A 24,881-nucleotide genomic window follows, 5' to 3' on the forward strand; every position below is an offset into this window, starting at 1 on the left:
AACAAACAAAAAACTAGACAAAGACAGAAGCCAATGTGTGTGTGTGTGTGTGTGTGTGTGCGTGCGTGCGTGTGTGTGTGTGTGTGTGTGTGTGTGCGTGCGTGCGTGCGTGCATGCGTGTGCGTGCGTGTGTGTGTGTGAATCTTGGACCACAAACAACTCAAGCTTTTTTTGAAATATTTAATCCAGTTTGTGAGCAAAGCCTCAGAACTCATACAGGGGGATAATTTACTGCTTTACTGCCATCTGCTGGCCACTGTGCTCATGACACTTTACTAAACACAACTTTTGTACATCTACCTACATTATACACTTCTCTTACTTAATCCCTTAATAATATATTTGGTTTATTAATCATGAACAAATGTAGAGACTCTGGATGAAAGTGCCAGAGACATTAAATGACATGACAATATATTAACATTGAGAATCAGCTCATTCTTGTATTCATTCATCTTCAGTCACTGCTTTTGTGTGAAAAAAACTCTGATATAAAAAAAAATACTCTGATATAAAAATATAAAATATGTAACTGCAATAATTGTGGATTATAATTAAATTTAGATTATATTATATATAAATTATATTAAATTCTTATGGATTTTACTTATATTTGTTGTTCTTTGCTGATTTACGGTTATGTCATTTTTAAAAATGTGTGTAATAAAATGCAATGGGAAATAACATGATTTTGTTACTTAGAATGTAGAGCACCAGTTAATGAACCAGTATGTCACCATACACAGGCAAAGGAGAGCAATCACTGGTGTAAACAACAGGATATTGTTTAGGAGCCGAAAGACTCTTATTGGCAAGGTGAGTCAAATAATGTGACTCTCTGAAATGAGACCGAATTCCCATCACAATGAGGATTTATGTGCTTCTGGAACTGACACAACAGTAATCATCAATCTGGTGAGCATTAAGTGACACCCATGTTCACTTATCTTCTGTCTTACCTGACATGTCCCAGCCACGCAGATGGCCGACTCGTTCTGTCCACACGGAGTCCCGTCGATGACTCTTTCCGACTGGCGGACATAGAACCGGAATCCGATCGCACGGCAATTGAGCTCACAGAGCTGATCTCCAGGAACTGGAAAAAATTACAGAAAAACACAATAAACACTAAACACTAATGGCATAATCATTACTGTGTATACTCATTACCCAGTTTGAGAACACACAGGACACAGGGGAATATCTTGTGCATTGACAATGTGATAGCTTAGGGTCCAAAATTGTACCTATTAGAGTACAAAATACCCACAATGCACTTCGGTGTTTATGGGAGGCTCTCTTTCTTTACCAAGCTCTGTCACTCTTCACAACCAGTACTGTAATTTGAGGACCCTAAGAGGATATTAATACCTGCCAGATTCGTCTCGGTTAGAGAGCATGTTAATCACACACTAACCAGAGAGCAAATATGACACATTAGAGCTGATTAGTGCAGAGTAAAGATAATGACACAATAAAGGGTGGAATCATTTAAAATCCATTACAGACTTTTACACCATGGCACAGTTCCCACTCACTCACTCATCTTCTACCGCTTATCCGAACTACCTCGGGTCACGGGGAGCCTGTTCCTATCTCAGGCGTCATCGGGCATCAAGGCAGGATACACCCTGGACGGAGTGCCAACCCATCGCAGGGCACACACACATTCACTCACGCAATCACACACTACGGACAATTTTCCAGAGATGCCAATGAACTTACCATGCATGTTTTTGGACCGGGGGAGGAAACCGGAGTACCCGGAGGAACGGGGAGAACATGCAAACTCCACACACACAAGGCAGTGGCGGGAATCAATCCCCCAACCCTGGTGGTGTGAGGCGAACGTGCTAACCACTAAGCCACCACCATAGCACAGTTGAATTCTTTATTCTGATTGGTCAGAATTCTATTTTGGCAAATGCTGTGGTGGAATATTACAGAATTTCTTTACATAACTGTATGAATTACATCAACATTATGTCATGATCTTACCTTCTTAATGTTATAGATATGAAACCAAGTGACGTGCAAAATGTGTAAAAAAAAAAAATAAAATTGCTTGCATGAAAAAGGCTGAAATCTGGTGAAATTACTACATCTAAAATATGCACCAACATGACAGAACATTTTAACGTGGGCAAAAACAGCAGGATTAAAATCTAACGTCACATTTATTAAAACCAATTTGCTTACATTCCAACTGCATTATTCACAATCCTTTCATTCATTAACTAAGCTGACATTTTGACATGTATCTGAAGTGCTGTGTTCGTATTACTGTCCAGAGAGTCTCTAAGAGCTGTGTGTGATTCCTGTTGCCTGGTGACGCTAATACATAATACAGTATATAGAGCTGGAGCAAAGGTATAAAATACATTAAAGCCACACAAACAGCAACAGTAACATTACATGTCGGTTCATATTTCAGGGGAAAAAAGATGGCAAAATATATGAAAGACAATGAATTTAAAGAAAGTGACATGAAAATCTCACCTTCGTTGAAAGGTTCCCATTCATAGAGACGGCCCATGAAGGGGTGATTGTTATAGGTGGAACACTGGATGTCTCTGATATTCCTGCTGGCAGGAGGACAAGACTGACACACACACACACACACACACACACACACACATAAAGAGTGAAAAACACACAAGTCCTGATTTTGCAGATTTTTTTCATTGTGATCATTCTTATACATGTCAAACATATTATCCCTATAAAATATTAGCACAATAACTTATCCTGAATTTCAAAACATTCATCAACTTATACCATAAATCCCAGCGAACCTCTCAAGCACACATCATGACCAGAAGCACTTTGTAATACCTAATAAGTCACACTCATTTCACGCATTTAGCAATTCCACATATAATCCATGGCCTACGCTCTTAAAGCTGTCAGAGAGAAGTGTGTGCCTAAACCCCTGACTCGGTAACATTCCCGCCCCCCGGATAATTCTGGTTTTTATGATCGCTCTGAGGAGATGTTAACTCCCACCTCGTTCACATATACGCACATACCAAAATCTTCTCTGCCTCAACAAGCACTGGAAATTTTACACACAATACCAGAGCTTAAATATTTCAAGGACAAAATCATTAAGCAGGTATTAACGTCCTTGGATGTCCTGGATGGTGTTAGACGTGTTACACTACAGTGCTGCTTAAATGCTCGATTCTGCTCGGCCATCGATAAGGATGTAACTACAAGCAGATAATTTTTTGCTATTATTTAATTCATTGAACACTGTAATTCTTGGCATTGCTTTAATTACTGTGGTTTAAAAGTGTATTGGAAATCAACCAAATTATTTTCCACACTGGTTGTTTCTTTGCTCAGCTGCCATTCAGAACATTCCCAAATGCCTGCAAGCTTATCATACATTGCACTAGAATATTTTTCATTTGTAATCTCAGTATCATAATCGTCATGCCTTGAATATTCAAGATTCTTACATTCATGTTGCACATCTTGTACTGACTGGCAGCTCCAGAGCAGGAGGAAGCTGGCAGTAGGTGTGTGTTATGAGGTCTGACAGGAGCTGAAGCTTGGCTAAAACTTGACATCAGTGTGCCAGGAGGTTGATGTTTCCTCGGGGACTGGACACCCAAGCTGGGCTGGTGCAGGGGAACCCAGGATGCAGACTGGCTTATACTGTGATGGGTATTTTGAGAGGGACTTTGCTGAGTATTTCTGTACTTCTTCTGCTGCTGTCTGTAGCTGTTGTATCTGTGGTTGGAGGGGGAGCGAGATTTTCGCTCCCTGTACACAGTTTGTCCAGAATCTCTCTGCGAGGAGACAACGTACGGCATCTTCCCATAACCGTACATCCCCGGGCTGATCCGAGTGCTGCTGCCTCGCCTGAGAAACCACAGGGGCAACAAAGTACATAGCAATTCAAGCATAAATTCCAAATAGGTATTTACATACAGTAAATACAGTTCTGAAGCCAGTTCAAAGACCGTCAGTGTGAACAAATGAATGATTTTCTGGCTGGGAGTCTGATCTAAAATGTCTTTCAGTGTGAGACGTGTGTTTTTCCCTCTGTTCATAACCTTACACTGAATTTTAGTGCTTGAAGATAACAAGTTTACTTTTTAGATGCTGATGAACAAGAACTCCGGGCATCTTACAGAGCAGAAATGGGTTTGATATCTACATATACTTTGAAGAACCAAACATCTGTATGTTTGTTTGTTTGTTTGTTTGTTATTTGTTGACTACAAATTCTTAAAGTCTTGAGTGTCTACTATCATATGAGCTTCATATTAACCCCACGGTGGAGTGAGACATGACAAAGACGTCCAATACTGAACATGGACACAACAAAACTTGTGCAGATTCCATCTTTAGGTCTTTTAAAAAAAAGTTAAACCTTAAAATGTGATTAAAACACTAATTTCTTCAATAAAAACTTAACTGAATAATAAACACTTAATAATAATGATTGAAACAAAATGTAGTACCGTCTTCCAGGCCGTGCTTCACCCTGCTGCTTTCTTGTCTCCACGTGACTGGTATGTTGTGACCCCTGAGCTTCAGGAAGAGGCCTGTTAGTACCATGATGCACTGGGACAGAAGGTTTTAATGCTGATATGACAATACTTGGATCCTGTTGCCCTGTGTGAGGACCCTGTCTGGAGGAATACACTGTGGATGGAGTGCTGTATGTGCGTAAGCATGGCCTGCTTTGCTCCTGAACGCCACCACCACAAGAGCGAGAGCATTCACCCCATGGACCCCAAGAGCCCCATGAGCCAGAAGAGTCACTGTCCAAATTCTGAGGCTCAAGGGTCATGGGTCTAGGAACAACCTGCAGCCAAATAAAGCATGACATACAGAAACGTTAAATTTATTAACGTTAAATTTATTTGTATACATTTAACCCTATTATATACAATAATCCAGATTATTTTTTTATTTCTTTTAAAACATATTATTAAGTAGTGCTAATAGTGTTTAGAGAGAATTAAGTAAAGACTGCAATTAATCAGTGACATTTGGGGGAAAATATAGCACTATATTTCTGTTGCATTCTTTTAGAATATTTTGTTCTCAGGACATATTGAAAAATGTGTATTCTATATATATATATGGGCTTATTCAAGCTCTACTTTTATTATTTTTTACTTTTAAGTTCATCAGTTTACTGCTGTCACTTCCCACTGTCTCAGAACTGGTGGCCCCTCACATATTTTTCTCTCTCAAACTGAGTACATTAATATTATAGAGGCCTGAAGAGCTGCAAGCAGCAGTGGCCCACCAGAGAACAAAGCTTGGGCAGTAGGAATTGCTGGCACGGCATCCTCGGCTGTCCGTCAATGCCAGGCGGCTATTCAGAGATCAAATGCGCCAGACCCCTTCCCTCCTGTTCCTGTAACTCAACCTCTCAGTCATCTTCCAGGTCACCAAAGGGTCAAACAGCTGATCCATGCAGACTTTTACTATGAGTGGAAAGTCCAGGATGGACTCAGCGAGTGGACGAATCACCTGTCAGTCATTAAAATCCTGAGTGAAAGTTCATTTCAGATTCTAATCACTCTGTCATGGAGGAATGTTCATGGCAAAAACTTTTCCCGACCTCTTCTTCAGCATCATCATCACCTGTTGAAACTGAATCTGTCGGTCACTGTGGTTTCTCGTTCCTCTAAGAACTACTGACCTCTCAATGCTCTCTGCTGTCTTCCGGACATCTGACCTGACTTTCTCCACTTCTTTTCACACTAAGTGAGAAAAAGTATCCCTAAATGCTTGCTTTGAGATAAGCAATACCATTATTTCCCCTAATCCCAGCTAGCCAAATTGGTCTCAGATCAGCAATCTATGAATAACACATCTTTTATCTCCTTTTCTAGCCATGCACCAGGATCAGGTTTCTGAAAAGGGGTTCACAAAGGCTGATTACACGTTCTCAAGAGCCCAGGACCATGCTGTGGATCAGGGCTTTTGTTATTAAGCAGGAACACTGATGTTAATTGCCTGTCATGTTCAAGCAGGCTGAAATGTGAATATCAAAATTGCCTTGTTAAAGACTTTCTAAATCTGTTAAACAATTAATTGTGTGCACATCCCTCCTCCTGGCAGGTGCAGGACAAAAGAAACTACTAAAGTGAAAAAAAATGTAATGTCCGCACCACTGATTATAACTCCCGTATTTAATAAAAAGCAACGTTTCGACCCATTAGGGGTGTGGTTATAGTTTAACGGATTAGTTATAATCAGTGTTGCCGACATTACATTTTTTTCAAAAACATTCTAAGACAAAGTCATATGGACAGATGGGAAGAAGAGCAGAGCTTCTCATGGCCTATATGATATATATTGTATGAATAACTGGTTCATTTGATGAGGAAATTAATGCGTTCTAACTTTTCAGATCCAAACAACTCACTGGACGTCACTTCACTTGACAGTCAGATAATAATCCCAAACATTCCGACACCGAACCAGCTGTAGAGTAGCTACAAAGGCTCAAGGCTACAAAGAGGCAAATATTTGAATTAAATGAAAAATTAAAATTAAAGCCATATTAAAATTTACAGGCCTGCCAAAGGATCACCAATAAAGACACCCAGCAAACCATGCCTTGATGTCTTCATAAACTTTAACAACCCATTACACAATTTTCTAATGGTGGCCTTTTTATTTTTAATTAAAGCTCATATCCGTTGATCAATCAACAGATAAGTTCAATAGTGTGGAACGTCGTGTCTTGACACAATTTATTACTCGTTATAGAGTCGCACCCTCAAAAGCCTCTCTTTTTAAAGTTGTCTTGATGTTACTCAGGTAAAAAGCACAGATTTACATATTACTGCGAACCTGGAAATAGGCACAAGGTCCTAAAGAGTTTCCTGTGTCGCAAAACTCCATTAAAAGTGACAACTTTATTCTGCCTTTACACTGAAAGCACTAACACTGGAGACTCCTTCCATAAATGTTAAATAAAAGTCTCCTGACATTGTGGACAACACAATTTGAATCCATTTACGTGGAGAATCTACCATACAAGTCGTTGTGTAGGTCAGCACTACAGAAACAATAATATATTGAATTAGAACATTCATTGATTTTAGAATTCAATATAAATTGCTAATTATTTTTAACAACAAATACTGTACTTTTTTTCCTCTAAATTGTTTTCCTAATGGTTCGTCATTGAACCCCAGAAATAACAACAATTGTCCAAATTTACACAGAACAAACTTTACTGTTATATTGTGATAAACAGTTTCTCAGTTGTTAACCAGAAATGGCCATTTTAACAGCTCCTTAAGATTTACTAATGAAAATCCTAAATCAGTTTAAATGTTTTGTCAAAGAAAAGTTCAAGTGCATCTCTGGTGCCAGCGTTACCTTCTTGTGGTCCAATGTGAGCTGGCCGTCAGAGAGGTTCATCCAAAGCAGGGCGATAACCATGACAACACTGCAAATAAAAGCCCATGACCTTTACTGAACTTCCACAGAGCACAACATTTCAGTGTATAAATAGCAGGATGCTGGATTTACAGACCCACTTTACAACATAAGCAGAGTAGCTGTTCTATTCATCACATTCGTGTTGATAATCCATGTCAGCTTCTGGGGTTTAGTTACTCAAGATGCTATGACTTGTGTCAGAAAATCATTTGCAACTTGAGCCACAGCCAACAAACAAGTGCAGCTTCAGAAAGCATCTCATGGTTTTAATGTGTATCCTTTTTAAAAATGTGAAACACACTCGCTGGCAAAGCAGCGTCTGGGTTCTTACCTTAGACATGACACTCCGTTCATGCTGGACAGAAAATGGACAGCTCTACCTGGGAAGTAAAAACAGTGCGTCAGCATTGGTGGTCAAGTGCAATGTCTGTTTAAGGCCTCAAAACTCTCGCTGTGTGGCAAACGACATGACCATGAGCTCTGACCTCTGAACCAGGACACTTTCACTCAAATGCAGCACCAAAGTTTGAAGAGCTTTATTCTTTTCCTCAGACTGAGTGCATTTCACGTCACCCAGTAGACTGAATGGACACTGGCACCATTATCTCCATAATTTAGTATTGACTGACTGCCAGATCTTCCTTGTCTTAAACTGGGGGAGGATGAAGGCTAACATGCGCTTCTTCCAAGAGATCAACACACTTGGAGGGAAGCGCTATCTACCCTCTTCCACATACATGAACAGCGGTGCCCATGATTAGTTAGCGTTGCTGTAATTGACAGAGAACAATCTCTGAATCTCACATTTTATTTTTATAACAGTGGACATTGTCTCAAAGCAGCTTTACAGGACTATTAAGAGCTGAGAAGCAATGTGTATTTTTAAAACTGGAGAAAATTAGCAAAAAATACCAGCGACATTTTATCCAATATAACAGTATAGTTTGAGACGGGTAACAGGATAAAAACATGAAAATCTAATCTTCATAAAACAAGGTTCTTTGAATGGTTGATGTTTCTATTTTTAATGGTTTATACAACTTGAAACAACTGAGCAAGAGAAAGTGCTTTATGGTTCTACATGGAAGCTTTAAGGAGAGTTTATGTCTTCTTATACCACAGAAATTCACCAAAGATTAAGTAAAGAAAGACTTTAACTTAGTAGTAGTTATGTTTATTGTGGAGCTACCATGAAATAAGTTAGACGCGATTACGCTATCTCTGTCTTCATTTATTGAAAAAAGTGTCTTGTTTCTGTGTAACTGGTACACTGACACTGGAGACTTCTTACTTGAATGTTAAATAAATCTCTCCTTACAGAAACCCTAACCACAATAATGATTCTAGGTTTTTCTTGGTTCAATATCATTGTTTTACATTATACAGAGCATATAAGTCCCTGGGAAATGTAAACAATTTTCCTAGCAGCCAAATCAAATTGGGAATGTTGTAATATATGCATAAGTTACATGCTCCTGATGAACAGCAAACAAATATTATTTCATATAAAATTCATTTCAAATATAAAATAATATTTGTTTGCTGTTCATCAGAAGAACATAACTTATGCGTACAGCATTCCCAATGGTGGTACAGTATTACTGCGTTATAGCCTGTGAGGAATTTCCTCTGTGTGTGTGTGTGTGTGTGTGTGTGTGTGTGTGTGTGTGTGTGTGTGTGTGTGCGTACATTTGATAGGCGACCCAATTAGAATCGCATCCATTTTAAACTCCATAAAGTAAATTAATTAAAAAATATTCCCCAAAATCACAGTTATTTATTGCATATCAGAACGGAACAGCTAAAACATCTGGAAAATTTATTGTGTAATGTTAATAATAATATTAACCAATAATAATAATAATAATAATAATAATAATAATAATAATAATAATAATAATAATAATAATAATATTATAAAGCACATTTAAAAGTTTTAGGTTGCAGGTGTAGGTTAGAGGTTGTAAACTTGAGAAAACAGCAGGTAAGAACAGGAGTGTGAAGTGTGAAGAGTTACCTGTCTCTGGTTGTTCCAGTTTACTACCGAGCTTTCATTTAGCACCGGGAGCTCGCCATGAAGCGCGCGCTCACGGACTGTAGTTTGGACAGATAATAGCCACGGATCCCGCCGACCTGCCACATCGTGACAGAGCATAATCCCCACCAGAGAGAAAAGTTTTATCCTGAACTTCTGCTATTTCCAACAGACCAAAAGCCACAAGAAGAAACTTGCATAAGCCCAAATCCTATCGTTCCGCAGAATTGACGCCTTTCATTAATCCTGAAAGAGAGAGAGAGAGAGAGAGAGAGAGAGAGAGAGAGAGAGAGAGAGAGAGAGAGAGAGAGAGAGCGAGAGAGTGTGTGTGTGTGTGTGTGAGAGAGAGAGAGAGAGAGACCCAGGGTCCTTAATGGAGAGGATCAGTCACCTGGCAAAGCACTCCAACACAGGCTGTGAATGTTTTCACTGTTTAAGGAGGACCAGAGAGAGAGAGAGAGAGAGAGAGAGAGAGAGAGAGAGAGAGAGAGAGAGAGAGAGAGAGAGAGAGAGAGAGAGAGAGAGAGAGAGAGAGAGAGAGAGAGAGAGAGAGAGAGAGAGAGAGAGAGAGAGAGAGAGAGAGCTTATATTAAAAAAAAACCTCACATACATGATTTGGTGGCTAATATATGTCCTAAAACTGCATGTGAACATAGAACTGAGCATGAACTATATAATTAAACTGATTACATAGAAATCAATTTATTTCAATTGATCAATTAATTGAACTAAATTCAAACTTTTTTAAAAAAAATTTTAAAACCCCAAGAGCTTCTATGAGTAACAATTATCATGTGGGAAAAGTTTAAACACATGTGACGTAAGCGCAAAATGATATAAATAATAAATAATTCTATAAATAATGTGAAAAAAAAATTATTACATGGATCACAATTGAAAAATGACATTTTAACATAATATGAAAAAAAAACTGGAGTAAAAAAAAAAAACATGAATTACGTGAGAAAAAATTCACTGTGTGTGAAAACACAAAAAAAGTGTGTGAGTGTGTGTGTTTGAGTTTAAATACTGTATTATGTATACAGTACATATATACATATATATATATATATATATATATATATATATATATATATATATATATATATATATATATATATATATATATGGCAGTTTCTCAGCCCTTTCCCTGATGGACGACTGACACATTGTGCAGTGACAGATGAGCTTCAGTCAGTAACTGTAATCCTGAAGTGACCCGTATCCCAAGACTATCACACCGGTTCCCAACACTGGTCTGGGAGACAGTGTGTTCAGTGTGTTTTCCTGCTCTAATACACCTGCTTCAACTAATCACACTAAGCTTCAATTTTCAAGTTTCAAGTTTATTTGTATAGCGCTTTTTACAATTGGCATTGTCTCAAAGCAGCTTTACAGAACATAAACATAGAACAAAAGGTTATTATAAAAAAATAATATAAAGATTAATAGAATACAAAATTCAAGATTAATGTTAGATAGATTTAGTTCACAATATGTATGTATATATCCCCAATGAGCAAGTCTGAGGTGACTCAGGCAGCAGTGGCGAGGAAAAACTCCCTTAGATGGTAAGGAAGAAACCTTGAGAGGAACCAGACTTAAAGGGGAACCTCATCCTCATTTGGGTGACACTGGAGGGTGTGATTATAAATATAAGCAACTTTAACAGCTTAGTAACTAAACTGAGTAAATAAACAGCACTTACAGCACAGACTCTGTCTCCACTGTAATGTGTCACATGACTTTTTTTACTATCAAAATTTAAAGATAAAGAAAACCCTTTTTTCTGAGTGGATATCAGAGAAACAACAGGATCCAAATACAAATAGAAAAGTTCTAGGCATGTTGTGACTATTCAAGAATCCACTGACGTGGATAAAAAAAGTTTCTTTTATCATGTGAAGGAAAATCATTGCCAAAAGAAACTGTATGTGTATGTGTGTATGTGTGTGTGTATGTGTGTGTGTATGTGTGTGTGTGTATGTGTGTGTGTGTATGTGTGTGTGTGTATGTGTGTGTATGTGAGTGTGTGTGTGTGTATGTGTGTGTGTATGTGAGTGTGTGTGTGTGTGTGTGTGTGTGTGTGTGTGTATGTGTGTGTGTGTGTGTGTGTGTGTGTATGTGTGTGTGTGTATGTGAGTGTGTGTGTGTGTGCGTGTGTTAGTTAGAGCAGGGAAAACCCTAAGGGTGTAAACTCCAGGCTTCCATACATGATAAGATTTGATTTAGTAACCGCTGATCGATATGAGAGCAGCACCGCGGAAGGTCTAACATTAATTCCTGAATGCTGATGATGTAGAGAAGGAGGATTTTTAAATTCATCAGAGTTACAGAGTTATCAGCATTTAATCCTATTTACACAATGGTTTAAAACTTTGTTTCACACAAAATCAATAATAATCAATTCATGATTGTTGCACTGATTCATTTACTGTAAATTGTTGCGCTAAGATTCACATAATAAATTTATTACACTGCTAAAAAAACAGTAATATCCAGGGCACTGTGTTCTCTGAAAGGAAGGATTTTAATCATCTCCCCACTGCATAGCGAGAGCAGCTGTGTTCTTTCTGGTGTCGCTTGATTACAGAGCTGTGCATCATTACACTGTGCTACTCCGATGTGTTATATGTGAATAAACAGTTGGCGGTAAACAAACATGAAAGCTTGATAGGATCTGTTATGGCCTGGAGTCTGAGATCCACTGCACTTCTGAGAATCACCTTCAGGAGTGAACTGAAGGATTACGTTAAACTTCTGTTCTTGATGAAGTGAGAAAATAGTAAACTGGTTAAGACGGTGTGAGTCTGAGTGTGAGTGTGAGGTGATCTGACGCTAAGACAAGTCACTGTTAGCATCCTGAAAAGTTTAACATCTAACATCATGAAGTGTTTTATTTCACTTCTAATTGTTTACCAATAAGAACATAAAAAAAAACACAAACAAATCTATCTATCTATCTATCTGTCTGTCTGTCTGTCTGTCTGTCTGTCTGTCTGCCTGCCTGCCTGCCTGCCTGCCTGCCTCTCTGTCGGTCTATTTGTCCGTCTGTCTACTAAAGGGTTCACTCCCTGTCTTGTCATATACATATGTATATAAAGAAAATATGCATAAATATTGTCCCCCCCCCCCACTCTCTCTATCTCTCTCTCCCCCCTCTCTCTGTCTCTCTCTCTCTCTCTCTCTCTCTCTCTCTCTCTCTCTCTCTCTCTCTGTACAGTATCTTCTTATGTTTCTAAAACACTGCACAGAAACTCCTGAACATTTCAGGTACATCTTTACGTCTGACTTTTACAAAGCGCTGACACTGAAGGCTCCATCCATAAACACTAAATAAACATCTCAGTAGAGAAAACTTACATGTTTCCATTCAATTTCAGATCAAATTTAATCTCTGGCTTAGAAATAAAAAGAATGAAACCTAAGTCTTCTTAAATCACTGTGTCACTGTCTGATTTTTCCCTCTGTGAACCACATCAGCTTTTAATACACATAGACACACACACACACAGATTTTTGATGTGTGTTACTTTGCCTTGGGGTTTTTCCTATGCTGCTATCAAAAGGATTAGAACTGGATTACAGCTATGCAGCTTTGACAGCGGTGTTTAATGTTGCGTGACATTTCTGTGGACATGTCATATATTAATTAAACAGAACAACAAACAGGACTGCAGATTTAAATCCAGCCACATCCAGTGAAGACATCTCTCACTAAACCTGATCCTTCAGCCGGTATCATCCAGCCAGTTAAGATCATAGCTCCAGGTTTGATCCAGAGCTCGCTCTCTCTCTCTCTCTCTCTCTCTCTCTCTCTCTCTCTCTCTCTCTCTCTCTCACTCTCTCTCTCTCTCTCGCGTCTCTCTGGTGGTCTTCTGGGTTTCCTCTTGGGTCTCCAGTTTCTTTACACATGCCAAAAAATTGCCAGGTGGACTTTAAATGATCTTGATGTGTAAATGAGTGTATTCATGTGTGTGTGTGTATGTGTGTAATGTACACACACACACACACACGTCTGAAGCTAAAATATGTGAAATAAAATAAATGTGCTAAAATACCAAAATATTTATCTTTGGTAAATACAACATGTACTCAGTTAACGTTACAAAAAAAATATTTAAGCTAGAACAGGACAAAAAGTGATTGAATGAATCAGTGAGTATTTTCCCGGACAATGTAACAGTGTGTACAGAGATCAGACATCAGTGGAGTGAAATGATGAATGTGATGTGAATGTTGGTGATCAGAGCAAGAACCCGTTTCCTGTTTTAAAGGATATAGATAATAGATTCATAATTCTTTTCAGTTTGGGAGTGATGCAGGTTTTTTTCAGGTTTAAACGCAGAAGTGAATATTTTGTGTGCGAGAATATACAATGGCTATAAAAAAGTTTACACACCCCTGTTAAAAAGACAGGTTTTTGTGATACCAAGATAAATGTTTCCACCAATGATGTAAACTTACAATGAAATCTTGATCCAAACATTATTATTACATCTTCAGGCATTAATCTCACTGGACCGTAACACATTGTGCCACACGGTTTGGAGTCATTGAGTTTAGCTTGGATGTTTTTTTATGAGAACTTGTCCATCTAGCCTTCCTATCCCATAGCCCATACATGTAAAGAGTCCACCAAGCTGCCACCTCTGGGCCCCTGAGCAAGGCCCTCAATTGCTCAGCTGTATTTTCACTCTCATTTTCTACCGCTTATCCGAACTACCTCGGGTCACGGGGAGCCTGTGCCTATCTCAAGCGTCATTGGGCATCAAGGCAGGATACACCCTGGACGGAGTGCCAACCCATCACAGGGCACACACACACACTCTCATTCACTCACACAATCACACACTACGGACACTTTTTCCAGAGATGCCAATCAACCTACCATGCATGTCTTTGGACCGGGGGAGGAAACCGGAGTACCCAGAGGAACCCCCCGAGGCACGGGGAGAACATGCAAACTCCACACACACAAGGCGGAGGCGGGAATCGAACCCCCAACCCTGGAGGTGTGAGGCGAACGTGCTAACCACTAAGCCACCGTGCCACCCTGCTCAGCTGTATACATGAGAGAAATGTAAACCACTCTGGATGAGGACGTCTGCCAAATGTCATAAACGTAATGTAAGAAGATGTAAAGAAAATAGTCCAAGAACAGCTGATCTTTATTTAGGGTTTAATTAGAATCAGAGAATGACTTTGGAACATGAGATTGAACATGATTGGTTCATTCCGGTCATAAATTTGTGTGCACTGACTTTCTACCTACCGTTTCCTAAAACGTTAATGATTGTTTTATTTAATTTTTATACTCTGTAATTTCACACCGAGGCTGGAAAAAGTTCTGACGTGATTTATCTCGCTTTCCTTCTTTTTTTCTTTTTACAGAAAAAGCCCTTCGATTTCAACAGAGGATGTAGATTTTTTTATCCACTTTATATAGTAGAAAGCGTTATGAAGGGTTTTCCCAGGCCACCACACACACACATCTCTTCTCTTCAGAACCTTCAGGATAAACAGGATCGTATCTCATTTACAAAATGCCCATGAGGTCTGGAGTCATGTGTATAGATCTACACAACCTTGTACATTTCCCTCGTGCTTTTTTTTCCTGTACCACCATTTACACAGTAATTAAGTGTATAAAAGTGATCTACCTAGAGATCAACGTCTCAGCATACAAACAGCAATAAAACATGTGTACCTCTGCGTGTGTGTGTGTAATTAGAGGATATGTAGTAAGTCAAATCTGAAACAAAAACAGAGGAGAAGCTAACTACTGCACATTCCTCTCTCTGGTAATTACACACCTAAGACTTCCCTGTGAACTTGTACAGATGAAGGAAAACATTTTTCACGCTCTGCTAAGCAACTCATACGGGCCGAGTGCCACCTTGACAGATTCGGCACCTCCTGGTGTGCCGTCTCCGGTGGTAGCTGTTGATTTTGGAAACACGTTGTGCTTTTCTTTCATTACTCAGACGCTGTGCACTAATAGAGTTCATCATTCTCTTTTAATATCCTGTAAAATACAGAACAAAAGCGCAAAAAACCCTCTGTGCAAGAGGAGTTCATGTCTTTTGGACCCTATCCAGCAGCATAAAAAGAGACAGAGATGCTAAAACATAAAATTGTCTTATCTCTTCTAGGGTTTCGCAGTTAGACAGCAGACAGAAAATAAACCCAGACTGGATTTGTTTTTTTTTTTTGTGTCTGTTAACAGCACCATTAGGAAGACCGACGTTAGCAAACCTCGTTAGCATATTACTCTTACTAGTCTTCTGCGACACTTGTGTGTGGGTGAACAAGCATAAAAACATCACAGGCATCATGTTTTTATCATCAAAGATCATTCCTAATTTCTCAGTCAGAGCTTAAGTGAGGTTCATTGAGTCTGTCCCTCCGAGTCATACGCGAGTTCAAATTTCTACATTTGACTAATCTCCATAGGAGATTGTGTTTTTGGAAACGGGACAAAAAGACAGCAGGAATGTTGTTTTTTTCCTGGGCGGAGTAAACATCCTTTCATTTCTCTCCACACGCTTTCCACTTCATCGCTCTCCTCCCTTTCATTTGGCACTGGAGAGCGTGTCGAGGCAGGTGTGCGCGTACGCCGTTGTGTCCCTTGTCTCAAGCACACAGTCCCTCACCATCTCTACAAACATGGTGGGCCAGAGCTTGTGCAGCGCTTCTCCCTTCACACTGGTGCTGGAGGCAGAGCGCACGAGTCCTCGCAGGTACTGATCCACCACGGAGCTGCGCCCCAACACCTCACTGCTGCTCTCCTGAGGACATGCAGAGACATTCTGATGTCAGAACTTAAAGCTGAACATAACCATGAAGATTAAACATACAGTAAGAGATCTGAGTAAAGGACAGTTTCACTCTAATATAATATATAACATTTTTCATATAAAAAGCACAATGCAACTATTTCTGGAGATTTTTTACCAATGAAAAGTAAATAGATTTCCCACGTCCCTAAATGCTAAACATGCCCAGAAGAAATAAACCTACAGCACATTATTTGTTAATGTGAATCAGAATCATTTTTGTGTTTATATGACAGTATTCTTAAGCTCATGTTTAAAACAGAGTGTATGTGTGTGTGTGTGTGTGGGTGTGTGTGTGTGTAACCTCTGGACTGTCAGAGCTGGAGTCCTTGTTGGGGTAGTTAAAGAGTGCACGGCTCATGCTTTCCCCCAGCAGCTTCCCGTTTTCCCTCAGCTCCTCAGGGCTCAATCCAAACCTGCGAACTCTGCCTTCCAGCAAGAACTGCAGCTGTCTCTTCCTGCCGAGAAAGACAGTGAATCTTCCGTGTCAGGGCTTTATAACTCGCCGTACGTTTTCAGACATGTGAAAGTTTCTATGTTTGCCTGTAACGTGCCAAGCTGTGTGTTTCTGGACTTATTAAATTATTACACACACAGAGAGAGAGCGAGAGAGAGAGCGAGAGAGAGAGAGAGAGAGAGAGAGAGAGAGAGAAGCAGAGGCAGAAGACTGGAGATTTATAGCTGCTATAGTTTGTGGACAATCTGTAAAATCAATAATTATAAATAATTATAAATTATAAATAATGACAAATTGTTGTGTAAAAGGAAGAAAAGACACCAGGATCTGCTGCTATAGGAAAATAATTAACTTCAAGGAAGGAATTCTGTCACTGTCACACAGTATTTTCCTATATCACCTTTCCCAAGTTGTGTGTTACTCTTTACCAAGCATCTAATATGTGTGTATGAGTGTTTGTGTGTGTGTGTGTGTGTGTGTGTGTGTGTGTGTGGGAAAGATAACACGATTACACGGTTGTAATTTAATGTATACATGTAAGTAGTGGCCAGGAACAGGAGTAATGGATGTTCTATCATGAGGCGAGTGAAGAGCAGAACAGTCGGCTCCTGTTCCCTCTGCCAGCGATTCGACACGCTGCCTACCTGCAGGCTACTGCACGGAAAAATATTCAAGAGCTATGGCTGCATGTGTGAGAGGGAGTGTGTGAGAGACACTGTGTGTGGCTCAGGGTTTTAATCAGAGACAGGAGATTAAAGACGTGCGTGCAGTGTGTCCGCCTAGCTGTAAGGAGGTGCTAGGACCTGAAACAGAGATCTAGACCTGTAAGGTGTGTGTGGGGAAACATGAGCAGATGTGTAGGTGATCCAGCTGGAATACTTACAACGAGCTCAGGGAGAAATTATGTTCTATAAGTTCTCACCTGGAGCCTGAGATGTTTAAGTCTCTCTCACTCACACTCTCTCTCTCTCTCTCTCTCTCTCTCTCTCTCTCACTCTCTCACACTCTCTCACATTTTCTCTCTCTCTCTCTCTCTCTCTCTCTCTCTCTCTCTCTCTCTCTAGAATGGGCTAAAAATGGCAGCAGCATTGAACAAGTGCTGGCCTGCCATCATCACTTATAAAGCTATAAAATATTCACACACACACACCCACACTCACGCACACGAACACGCACACCCACACCCACACACACACACACACACACACACACACACACACACACACAGTCTTTGGCCTCCTTCATCACACAAGGAAGGAAATCCTTGAAGCAAATCTTTGAGAAGCTAATCACATGACTTCACATAACATGACCATATACCCTGAATACTCAAATCTGATTGGTCAGAATATTAGATTCATTGAGCTGAGGAAGGAGTCTCTAGTCTCATCACTTCCTAACAGTCACATATTACGTATCTGGTATATAATCCTGCTCTAACTGTTCTCAGGTTAATAATAGTTTTATCATGACTGTTCCTTTTCTACTATATTGTTAATTGCATGTAATTTTATTTTTAGATGTTTCATCCTGTAATTATTTTCTTACCTGAAAAGCTTGAATGCAATGTTAATATTTCTAATGCCAATAACGCAACCTCTTAAATATGAATTTGAATTAATAAGTCTCAAGCACTGATTTTTTTTGTGGTTTATAATAATATCATATATAATATGATTCATTTTGTCTTATTAACTTATTAATTTTGTCTTAGAACAGTTTGGTTTGGCGTAAATGATATTAAACGTTTCCTGGATGTTCCACAGCATCAAATATAATTATAAACAGATATAAAATAAAAATATGAAAGTTAAATATTGTTAAGGTTGGTGGATTGCCCCATGGGTTTTATTTAAAAGGTAACTGAAAAAAAAACATGATACACCATTAAAGGATGCATTTCTCAAGTCATCACTTTTTTAAAGATCTATCACCATCACTGTGGCTATAAAAATTTCAGACATCTGGGTCTGATAGGTTTATGAGATGTAATAGTGAGGTGCTGGCTTCAGTGTGACAGCACTGTGAAGGTACAGAGGAACTAATGGCTAATTGTGTGCTGCAGTGTTGTCTGGTGCCGTAAGCAGATTTATTGAACAAAGCTGACAGATGGAGTCAAAAGCGGTTTTGGCCGGGTTGAGGAATGCCTGCTGATGCCAAGCAGGTACCATCCTGCCCCAGAGTAAATACAGGTCAGTATATAAGCATGTGTACACACACACACACACACACACACACACACACACACACACACAACATAAATGTATTTATCCCTCCTCACAAAATCCACTGTATAATCAGTCAGGCATCCAGACACACATCCAAACACACAGTCACTTAATCACTAAATTGCATTATTGGGTGACAAACAATTCCTCAGATATGAGTGGAAGATGAAAAGCAAACACACTCATGAGAACACACCCATGCAATATAAGCGTATCACACATGAACACACACCTCGACTCCTCCAGCAGGAGAAGCAGTCGACAGTGCGGTGTTTCAGTTGAAGCCACGTGACCCAGGGTCCCAAAAATTCGCTCAGCCGCAATGACGTCGTTCATAGTCACCTGGTGACACGGACATGAGAGACACGGACATGAGAGACATGTGAGATATGAAATAAAATGTCTTTTATTTACTGGAGCTATCAAATGTCCAGTCAACATGTAGCAAAGAGTAAATACATTTTCATCAGCCAGTCATGAGCCTGTAATAACTACCTCCGTGCCATTGATTTTCTGAAGGTTGAGGTGGTTGAGTCTGTAGATGAGAAAGGATCGCCACAGAGTGAGGCTCACTACAGGGTTTCCCTCCGGATCAATAGTCACCTGCTCCAGCCTCTTTATCTGTGCTAGAGCTGCTAACTGCAACAGCCGGGTTATATTAGTCTCCATAAAGATCAAGTGCTATGAAGAGGAGAGGAGAGGAGAGGAGAGGAGAGGAGAGGAGAAGAGAAGAGAAGAGAAGAGAAGGGAAGGGAAGGGAAGGGAAGGGAAGGGAAGGGAAGGGAAGGGAAGGGAAGGGAAGGGAAGGGAAGGGAAGGGAAGGGAAGGGAAGGGGAGAGGGGAGAGGGGAGGGGAGGGGAGAGGAGAGGAGAGGAGAGGAGAGGAGAGGAGAGGAGAGAAGAGAAGAGAAGAGAAGAGAAGAGAAGAGAAGAGAAGAGAAGAGAAAAGAAGTTACTGTGACAGCAAGGGAACCTGGAAAAACTTCCTGAAAGAACTGAGTTTTAACAGCTCCAGGTTTTCAGCCCTGTCCTTATTTGATCCACTAATTTTTAGTGTGTACTGGACACATGCACTTGCACAGAGCTGCAGTGAACATACGGAATGATGGATCATGTCCTGTTATAGAGTTGTGGTGTGAGAACTCGGGCTGACCGTGAGGTTGGGGAATTTGAGGCGAATGCGCGGCAGAGTAGGCACGATGCTGTCAAACTGTATATAGCGGAAGGCGATGGTAGTGACGGTGCTGGCTGTCTGCACACCCCAACCTCTCTCCAGAGTGTCCAGAGCTCCCGGACCGAACAGACGCACCGTCTCACCATCCAGCTCAGCCACGTGGCTCTCAGACAGAGACAGACTCTGCACACATGCACCCCCTGCCTCCTGGAGTCTGGAAACAACAAGAGAACATTAGAGAGAGCATAAGAGAGAGCATTAGTGGGTCAGGGACTTAACATAGCAGCTTAAGACTTAAGAGTTTGAAGCAGTATCATCTTTTGCTGATCTTTGAGCTAAAGTGCTTTCGGGGTGCTTGCCCAAAAACAATGGCTCATAAAGACAGATTTAACTTAATCACTCGGTATCAGTAACATGTGTGCTTCAAACACAATGCCTGCAGCAAAGAAGAGTCATATCTGCTCTAAAATGAGGCTTGATAGGTTTTTAATAAGTGTTCAACTTTTAACGCTCGCCAAGACTCCTTCACAAAATCCAACAGATGTCCAAGGGTTCGATTAACTTTCTTCGATTTCTGGAAGAATGAAGCTAACGTTGGAATGAAAGTTGATAGTTGATAGCTGCTAAAACATAAATGAGCCAACTTATTTCATAGATGTTCCACAATATAATACAATATAAATTTTGACACAGTTCAGAACACGTGTCAAAATTATCACACAAGCTTCCGTTAATTATACTAGAGGCATGTTTTGGCTCATCAGCTACATATAAGGCAATCGAGAAAAGTGTACACAATAGTGTCTGTATTTGGTTAAACTGACAGAGTTCAGTCTCAGAATTTGTTCTGGGATTCAGACAGCAGCCGTGATCCAGGACGTCTTCACAAGGGGACCACTGAGTACAGATGTAAACACAGTAGACAGAGTAACACTGCTTACAGAGCTGAGTGCCTTAATGGTGCGCTGCCAATTCCCTATCTGCCTGATCCATTAGCACTGATGCTAATCGTCGAGCCTCTTACAAAGCACTGCATTTGTTTACGTGTGTGTCAATAGGACAGAGGAACTAAGTAAGTGTGTTAGTTAAAACCGAGACCCGATCGGGCTGTAGGAGAGAACAGACATCCGTCTGGCCTAATTGGCTCGGCTCCTGGGTGCTGCTCTGGAGAAGGTATAGTTAAAAACGTAACCGTGAGAGTGGAGGATCATGGTGAGTCTCAGGAAGGCTCGATATCCTGGTGGAGCTCTGTGACCCGGCACCACTGTAGCCTAGTGACACTCACATGCCAGAGGATCGGCTTTAAGGGCCACCAGGTTTTAGCGTTAAAACACCAGAATAAGTCAGACTCGAGCTTATTCAAATTTCACAAACCGGAGACTCAGACACGGTGTAACACTAGAGCCACATAGGGAATCCCAAAGAGAACAGGGAGGAATTTGTGTGATTTGTTTCAGAAAGGAGTGGAACGAGGACTGGTATGGGAAGAGCGGAGTAAAAGGTGGCCATTGTGTTTAAAAAGAAACAAAAAAAAAACAGCTGACTACACGGAGATAGAGAGAGCCAAATAATCATCCACTGTACCGAGATCAAAGTAAAACGCCAGGTTGGCCACCGTAGATAATTATTGTTGTGGTTTTTAAGAACAGAAATCTTAAAATGATCTAAAATTAATGAACTGGTTTTAAAAAAAATTAACCAAAGAAACACAAACAGATTTTGATTAAGCCATGACATGATCCTACAAAACGCTGAACTTGGCTGAACCCAAAAGCCACTTCAGTGTTCATCATGCCCTTCATTTAATCTTTATTATCTCCACCCAAGCCAAACAAATCCAAAATAAACCCTATAAAGTCAAGAGATATTCTCAGTTGAGATAAAGATGGAAGGGAGGAAGGAAAACCTTTCAGGGATTTTCTAGACGAGTGCATTAGCTTCAAAATCCTGCAGAGTGGAAGTGAGGAGAATGTTTGACGTTTAAAGACACCAGACAGCACTGTGTATTCTGCACACTTATTAGTCTATGTTGTGAGTCTTTTAAGTCTATTAGTCTTATTCAAAGCAAAGGAATACTTCAGATTCTATCTCTACTCGTCTATATGTCTGGTTTGGTTTTATGCTGCATATAATTAAACAAGTCAAGAAAGGCAAAAAGTGCATGTCCCTGGAAATCTTTTTCTATTAATTAAGCAGAAATGTGGTGATTGACAAAAATCACTCATGAACACAGAGCTGACACTCAGTAAATGATTGGAAGAGCTTGTATGGTTCCCGTCGCTTGAACCAGACCGAGAACCTCCGTAGGATTCCTCCAACATTTACAACTACTGAATGTTGTATGTTATGCAGTAAGACAAAGCACAGGTACCAGACCAGGATATGGACAGTATGAATTTCACACTTATCTAAGTCCATGAGCAGACCTGCAGGCGCCAGGAACTGACAGGAAGCCCTGAAACCTCACCTTAATCAGTCAATCTCAAAGCACACTGATAAAACAGAGCCAGAGCTGCAGGGTGTCACACTGTTGCCTGCAATCACACATAATGAACGAGCAGCGTCCTGGAGACCTGGACCCTGAAAAAAAAACATGCCCAAATAGAAGGTGATGAAAAGAAAAAAGGTGATGGAGGAACAAAGCAATGTCCTCATGTTGCCTGTAAGACACGGAATAAGCTCCAGCTGAAACGCGTCCAAAAATAACAGCTATTTTTAAAGAAGCTGAAGAATGGGAGTGATACGCTGGCTGACACGCGGTGCTGCTTTAGACATATTTAATCAAAGGTCAAAGCAGAAGACTCTCAAAGCAACTCGTGTATCGGGACGTTTATTCTCAATGACTGGCAGATTGTGTTATCTTACAGAGTCACAGGCTAGACTGAAGTGAGAAAAAACAACAGATGGAATAAAAAAACGCACTCTTGTGCTTGCATTCTCTCTCTGGTTTTCCGTTCTCCGACTTTTGCGCTTTTCCAGAAAGAACAAGAACTTTTTAGGTTCACACAGCATGAGGCCAGGTTGTTTGACCTGATCAGGACAGTGTGTTAAGACTAATGTGTTCTTGGGGAAAAGGTTGTAATTCATGTTGAATATTTGAAATGTGTCAAAGGGCAACTAAACACACACACACACACACACACACACACACACAGCTATCATATTAGCCACCAAAAAACTCCCTTAAATGGACAAACATGCTTTTAAAAACATGATCTTAAGAAAGAAATGTATCGATTATTGTGATAATATTGTCAAAATAAACATGTTAATTAGTTAATTAGATGCAGTCTGCATTTTGTCGCTGTCGGGCGGAAACCTCGTATGTCCAAATTTGGTCAATTTCATATTTTTTCACATATCGATGCTATTGGTCAGTCCCCACGTGGGTCTGTTATTTTTACAAGTTATTAACCAATCTAAAGTCTTGAAAATAGCTTGAGCGCAAATCTCATAACTCCATTGGACACTTCAACTGTCCACCTCTTCCTCACTCCGCGGGAGAGCTTCGCGGCATATTTCTCCTCAAGAAGAGTCGCAACGAATCAACACGTCTTCTAAGGTAAATGTCTTCAAAACACTGGGATCAAAGAAAAAAAAATCTTGACCCCCGCTAGTTCTGGTGCTCGTCTGAGGACAGGAATTTAGCGCAAGACAATCCACTGCAACATGGACTAAACCCTGTGCATTGCAGAGAAGGTACGGCGTTTTTTTAATTTCCTGAAAAATAACGGTTTTGGAGATACGAGGATTCCGCCTGACAGCGACGATTTGTTCCTTGATTTGACTTTGAGTATACTACAGGGTCAGTATTTTAAAGAATAGTATGGGGATATGCAGTATATATGGATTATATACTGCATATATATTTGTGTGCGCGTGTGTGTGTGTGTGTGTGTGTGTGTGTGTGTGTGTGTGTGTGTGTGTCTGTTTATACCTGGGGTCTCGGGGGCTGTTGGGGCGACTGCCTGAACGCAATTTACTTTCACTGCCCCCTGCTGGACGCTCAGGTACAGTTACAGGACTTCCTCTATCTCGTCTGAGGTGGAGCCACAAATAAGAGACATAAACAGGGAGGAAAAAATAAACCACCTTTCCACTTCTGTTTGTCTTAAATGTAAACGTAACAACAATCACGAATGATTATTTTAAAGCTTCTGGCTTTGAGGCTAAATTTTACCAAATATGATCATAGACAACAATGGTGTGGCGATTAATCACTTCTATATCATAACATTGTTTAATTCTCCGCTGTGATTGGTCAGAGAATGTTGAGATTGTTACTCTCTACCTGAGCTCATCGGGCGAGGGCTCCTGAGTGATCCCATTGGTCTGTCCTGGGCTGTGGGCAGGGCTGTTCTCTGGGCTCAGCTCATCCTTGCCTCCGTTCTGTGCTGGAAGCTCCAGAAAGCTCCTGGACTCCTCCCACTGCTGTGCTGCCTTACGGATGGCCAGTCGTCGCTTCTCCTGGGCACAGAGAAGAAAAGCAAACAGCAACATCAGACTTTACATCAGCTTTTTAAACATGGTTCTGAATAAAAGAACTTGGTCTTCTACAAAGATAACACTGTGACTCCATCAGCTATGGCACTTGACATGTAATATGTTAGGATGTATTACTGCATTATGTTACTGAGTTTAGATACTCAACATTAAAATAGCCTCAACCTTTCTCAAAATAGATGATATTTTTCCCTCTTCCTTTTCTTTTTACTTTTTTC

The 24,881-nt window shown here is 40.3% G+C and overlaps 2 protein-coding genes across 2 annotated transcripts in view; both read right to left on the reverse strand.

Annotated features, from left to right (window-relative positions):
• adamtsl7 (ADAMTS-like 7) overlaps positions 1 to 9,754 on the reverse strand; it is a 42,770-nt gene extending 33,016 nt beyond the window's left edge. Inside the window, exons 1-7 of the mRNA XM_060878326.1 lie at positions 9,446 to 9,754; positions 7,760 to 7,808; positions 7,366 to 7,435; positions 4,476 to 4,822; positions 3,465 to 3,870; positions 2,500 to 2,602; positions 960 to 1,096 (exon numbers count right to left, since the gene is read on the reverse strand). Coding sequence (XP_060734309.1) covers positions 960 to 1,096; positions 2,500 to 2,602; positions 3,465 to 3,870; positions 4,476 to 4,822; positions 7,366 to 7,435; positions 7,760 to 7,782 — 1,086 coding nt within the window. The 5' untranslated portion in view covers positions 7,783 to 7,808; positions 9,446 to 9,754. The remainder of the gene's footprint in view (positions 1 to 959; positions 1,097 to 2,499; positions 2,603 to 3,464; positions 3,871 to 4,475; positions 4,823 to 7,365; positions 7,436 to 7,759; positions 7,809 to 9,445) is intronic.
• A 5,711-nt stretch (positions 9,755 to 15,465) lies between these two features.
• LOC132851436 (leucine-rich repeat-containing protein 49) overlaps positions 15,466 to 24,881 on the reverse strand; it is a 32,419-nt gene continuing 23,003 nt past the window's right edge. The window contains exons 12-18 of the mRNA XM_060878331.1: positions 24,452 to 24,627; positions 24,098 to 24,199; positions 20,140 to 20,374; positions 19,483 to 19,668; positions 19,220 to 19,329; positions 16,607 to 16,760; positions 15,466 to 16,254 (exon numbers count right to left, since the gene is read on the reverse strand). Of these exons, the coding sequence (XP_060734314.1) occupies positions 16,039 to 16,254; positions 16,607 to 16,760; positions 19,220 to 19,329; positions 19,483 to 19,668; positions 20,140 to 20,374; positions 24,098 to 24,199; positions 24,452 to 24,627 (1,179 nt within the window). The 3' untranslated portion in view covers positions 15,466 to 16,038. The remainder of the gene's footprint in view (positions 16,255 to 16,606; positions 16,761 to 19,219; positions 19,330 to 19,482; positions 19,669 to 20,139; positions 20,375 to 24,097; positions 24,200 to 24,451; positions 24,628 to 24,881) is intronic.

Source organism: Tachysurus vachellii, chromosome 9, assembly GCF_030014155.1.
Source record: "Tachysurus vachellii isolate PV-2020 chromosome 9, HZAU_Pvac_v1, whole genome shotgun sequence".
Lineage (NCBI taxonomy): Eukaryota > Metazoa > Chordata > Actinopteri > Siluriformes > Bagridae > Tachysurus > Tachysurus vachellii.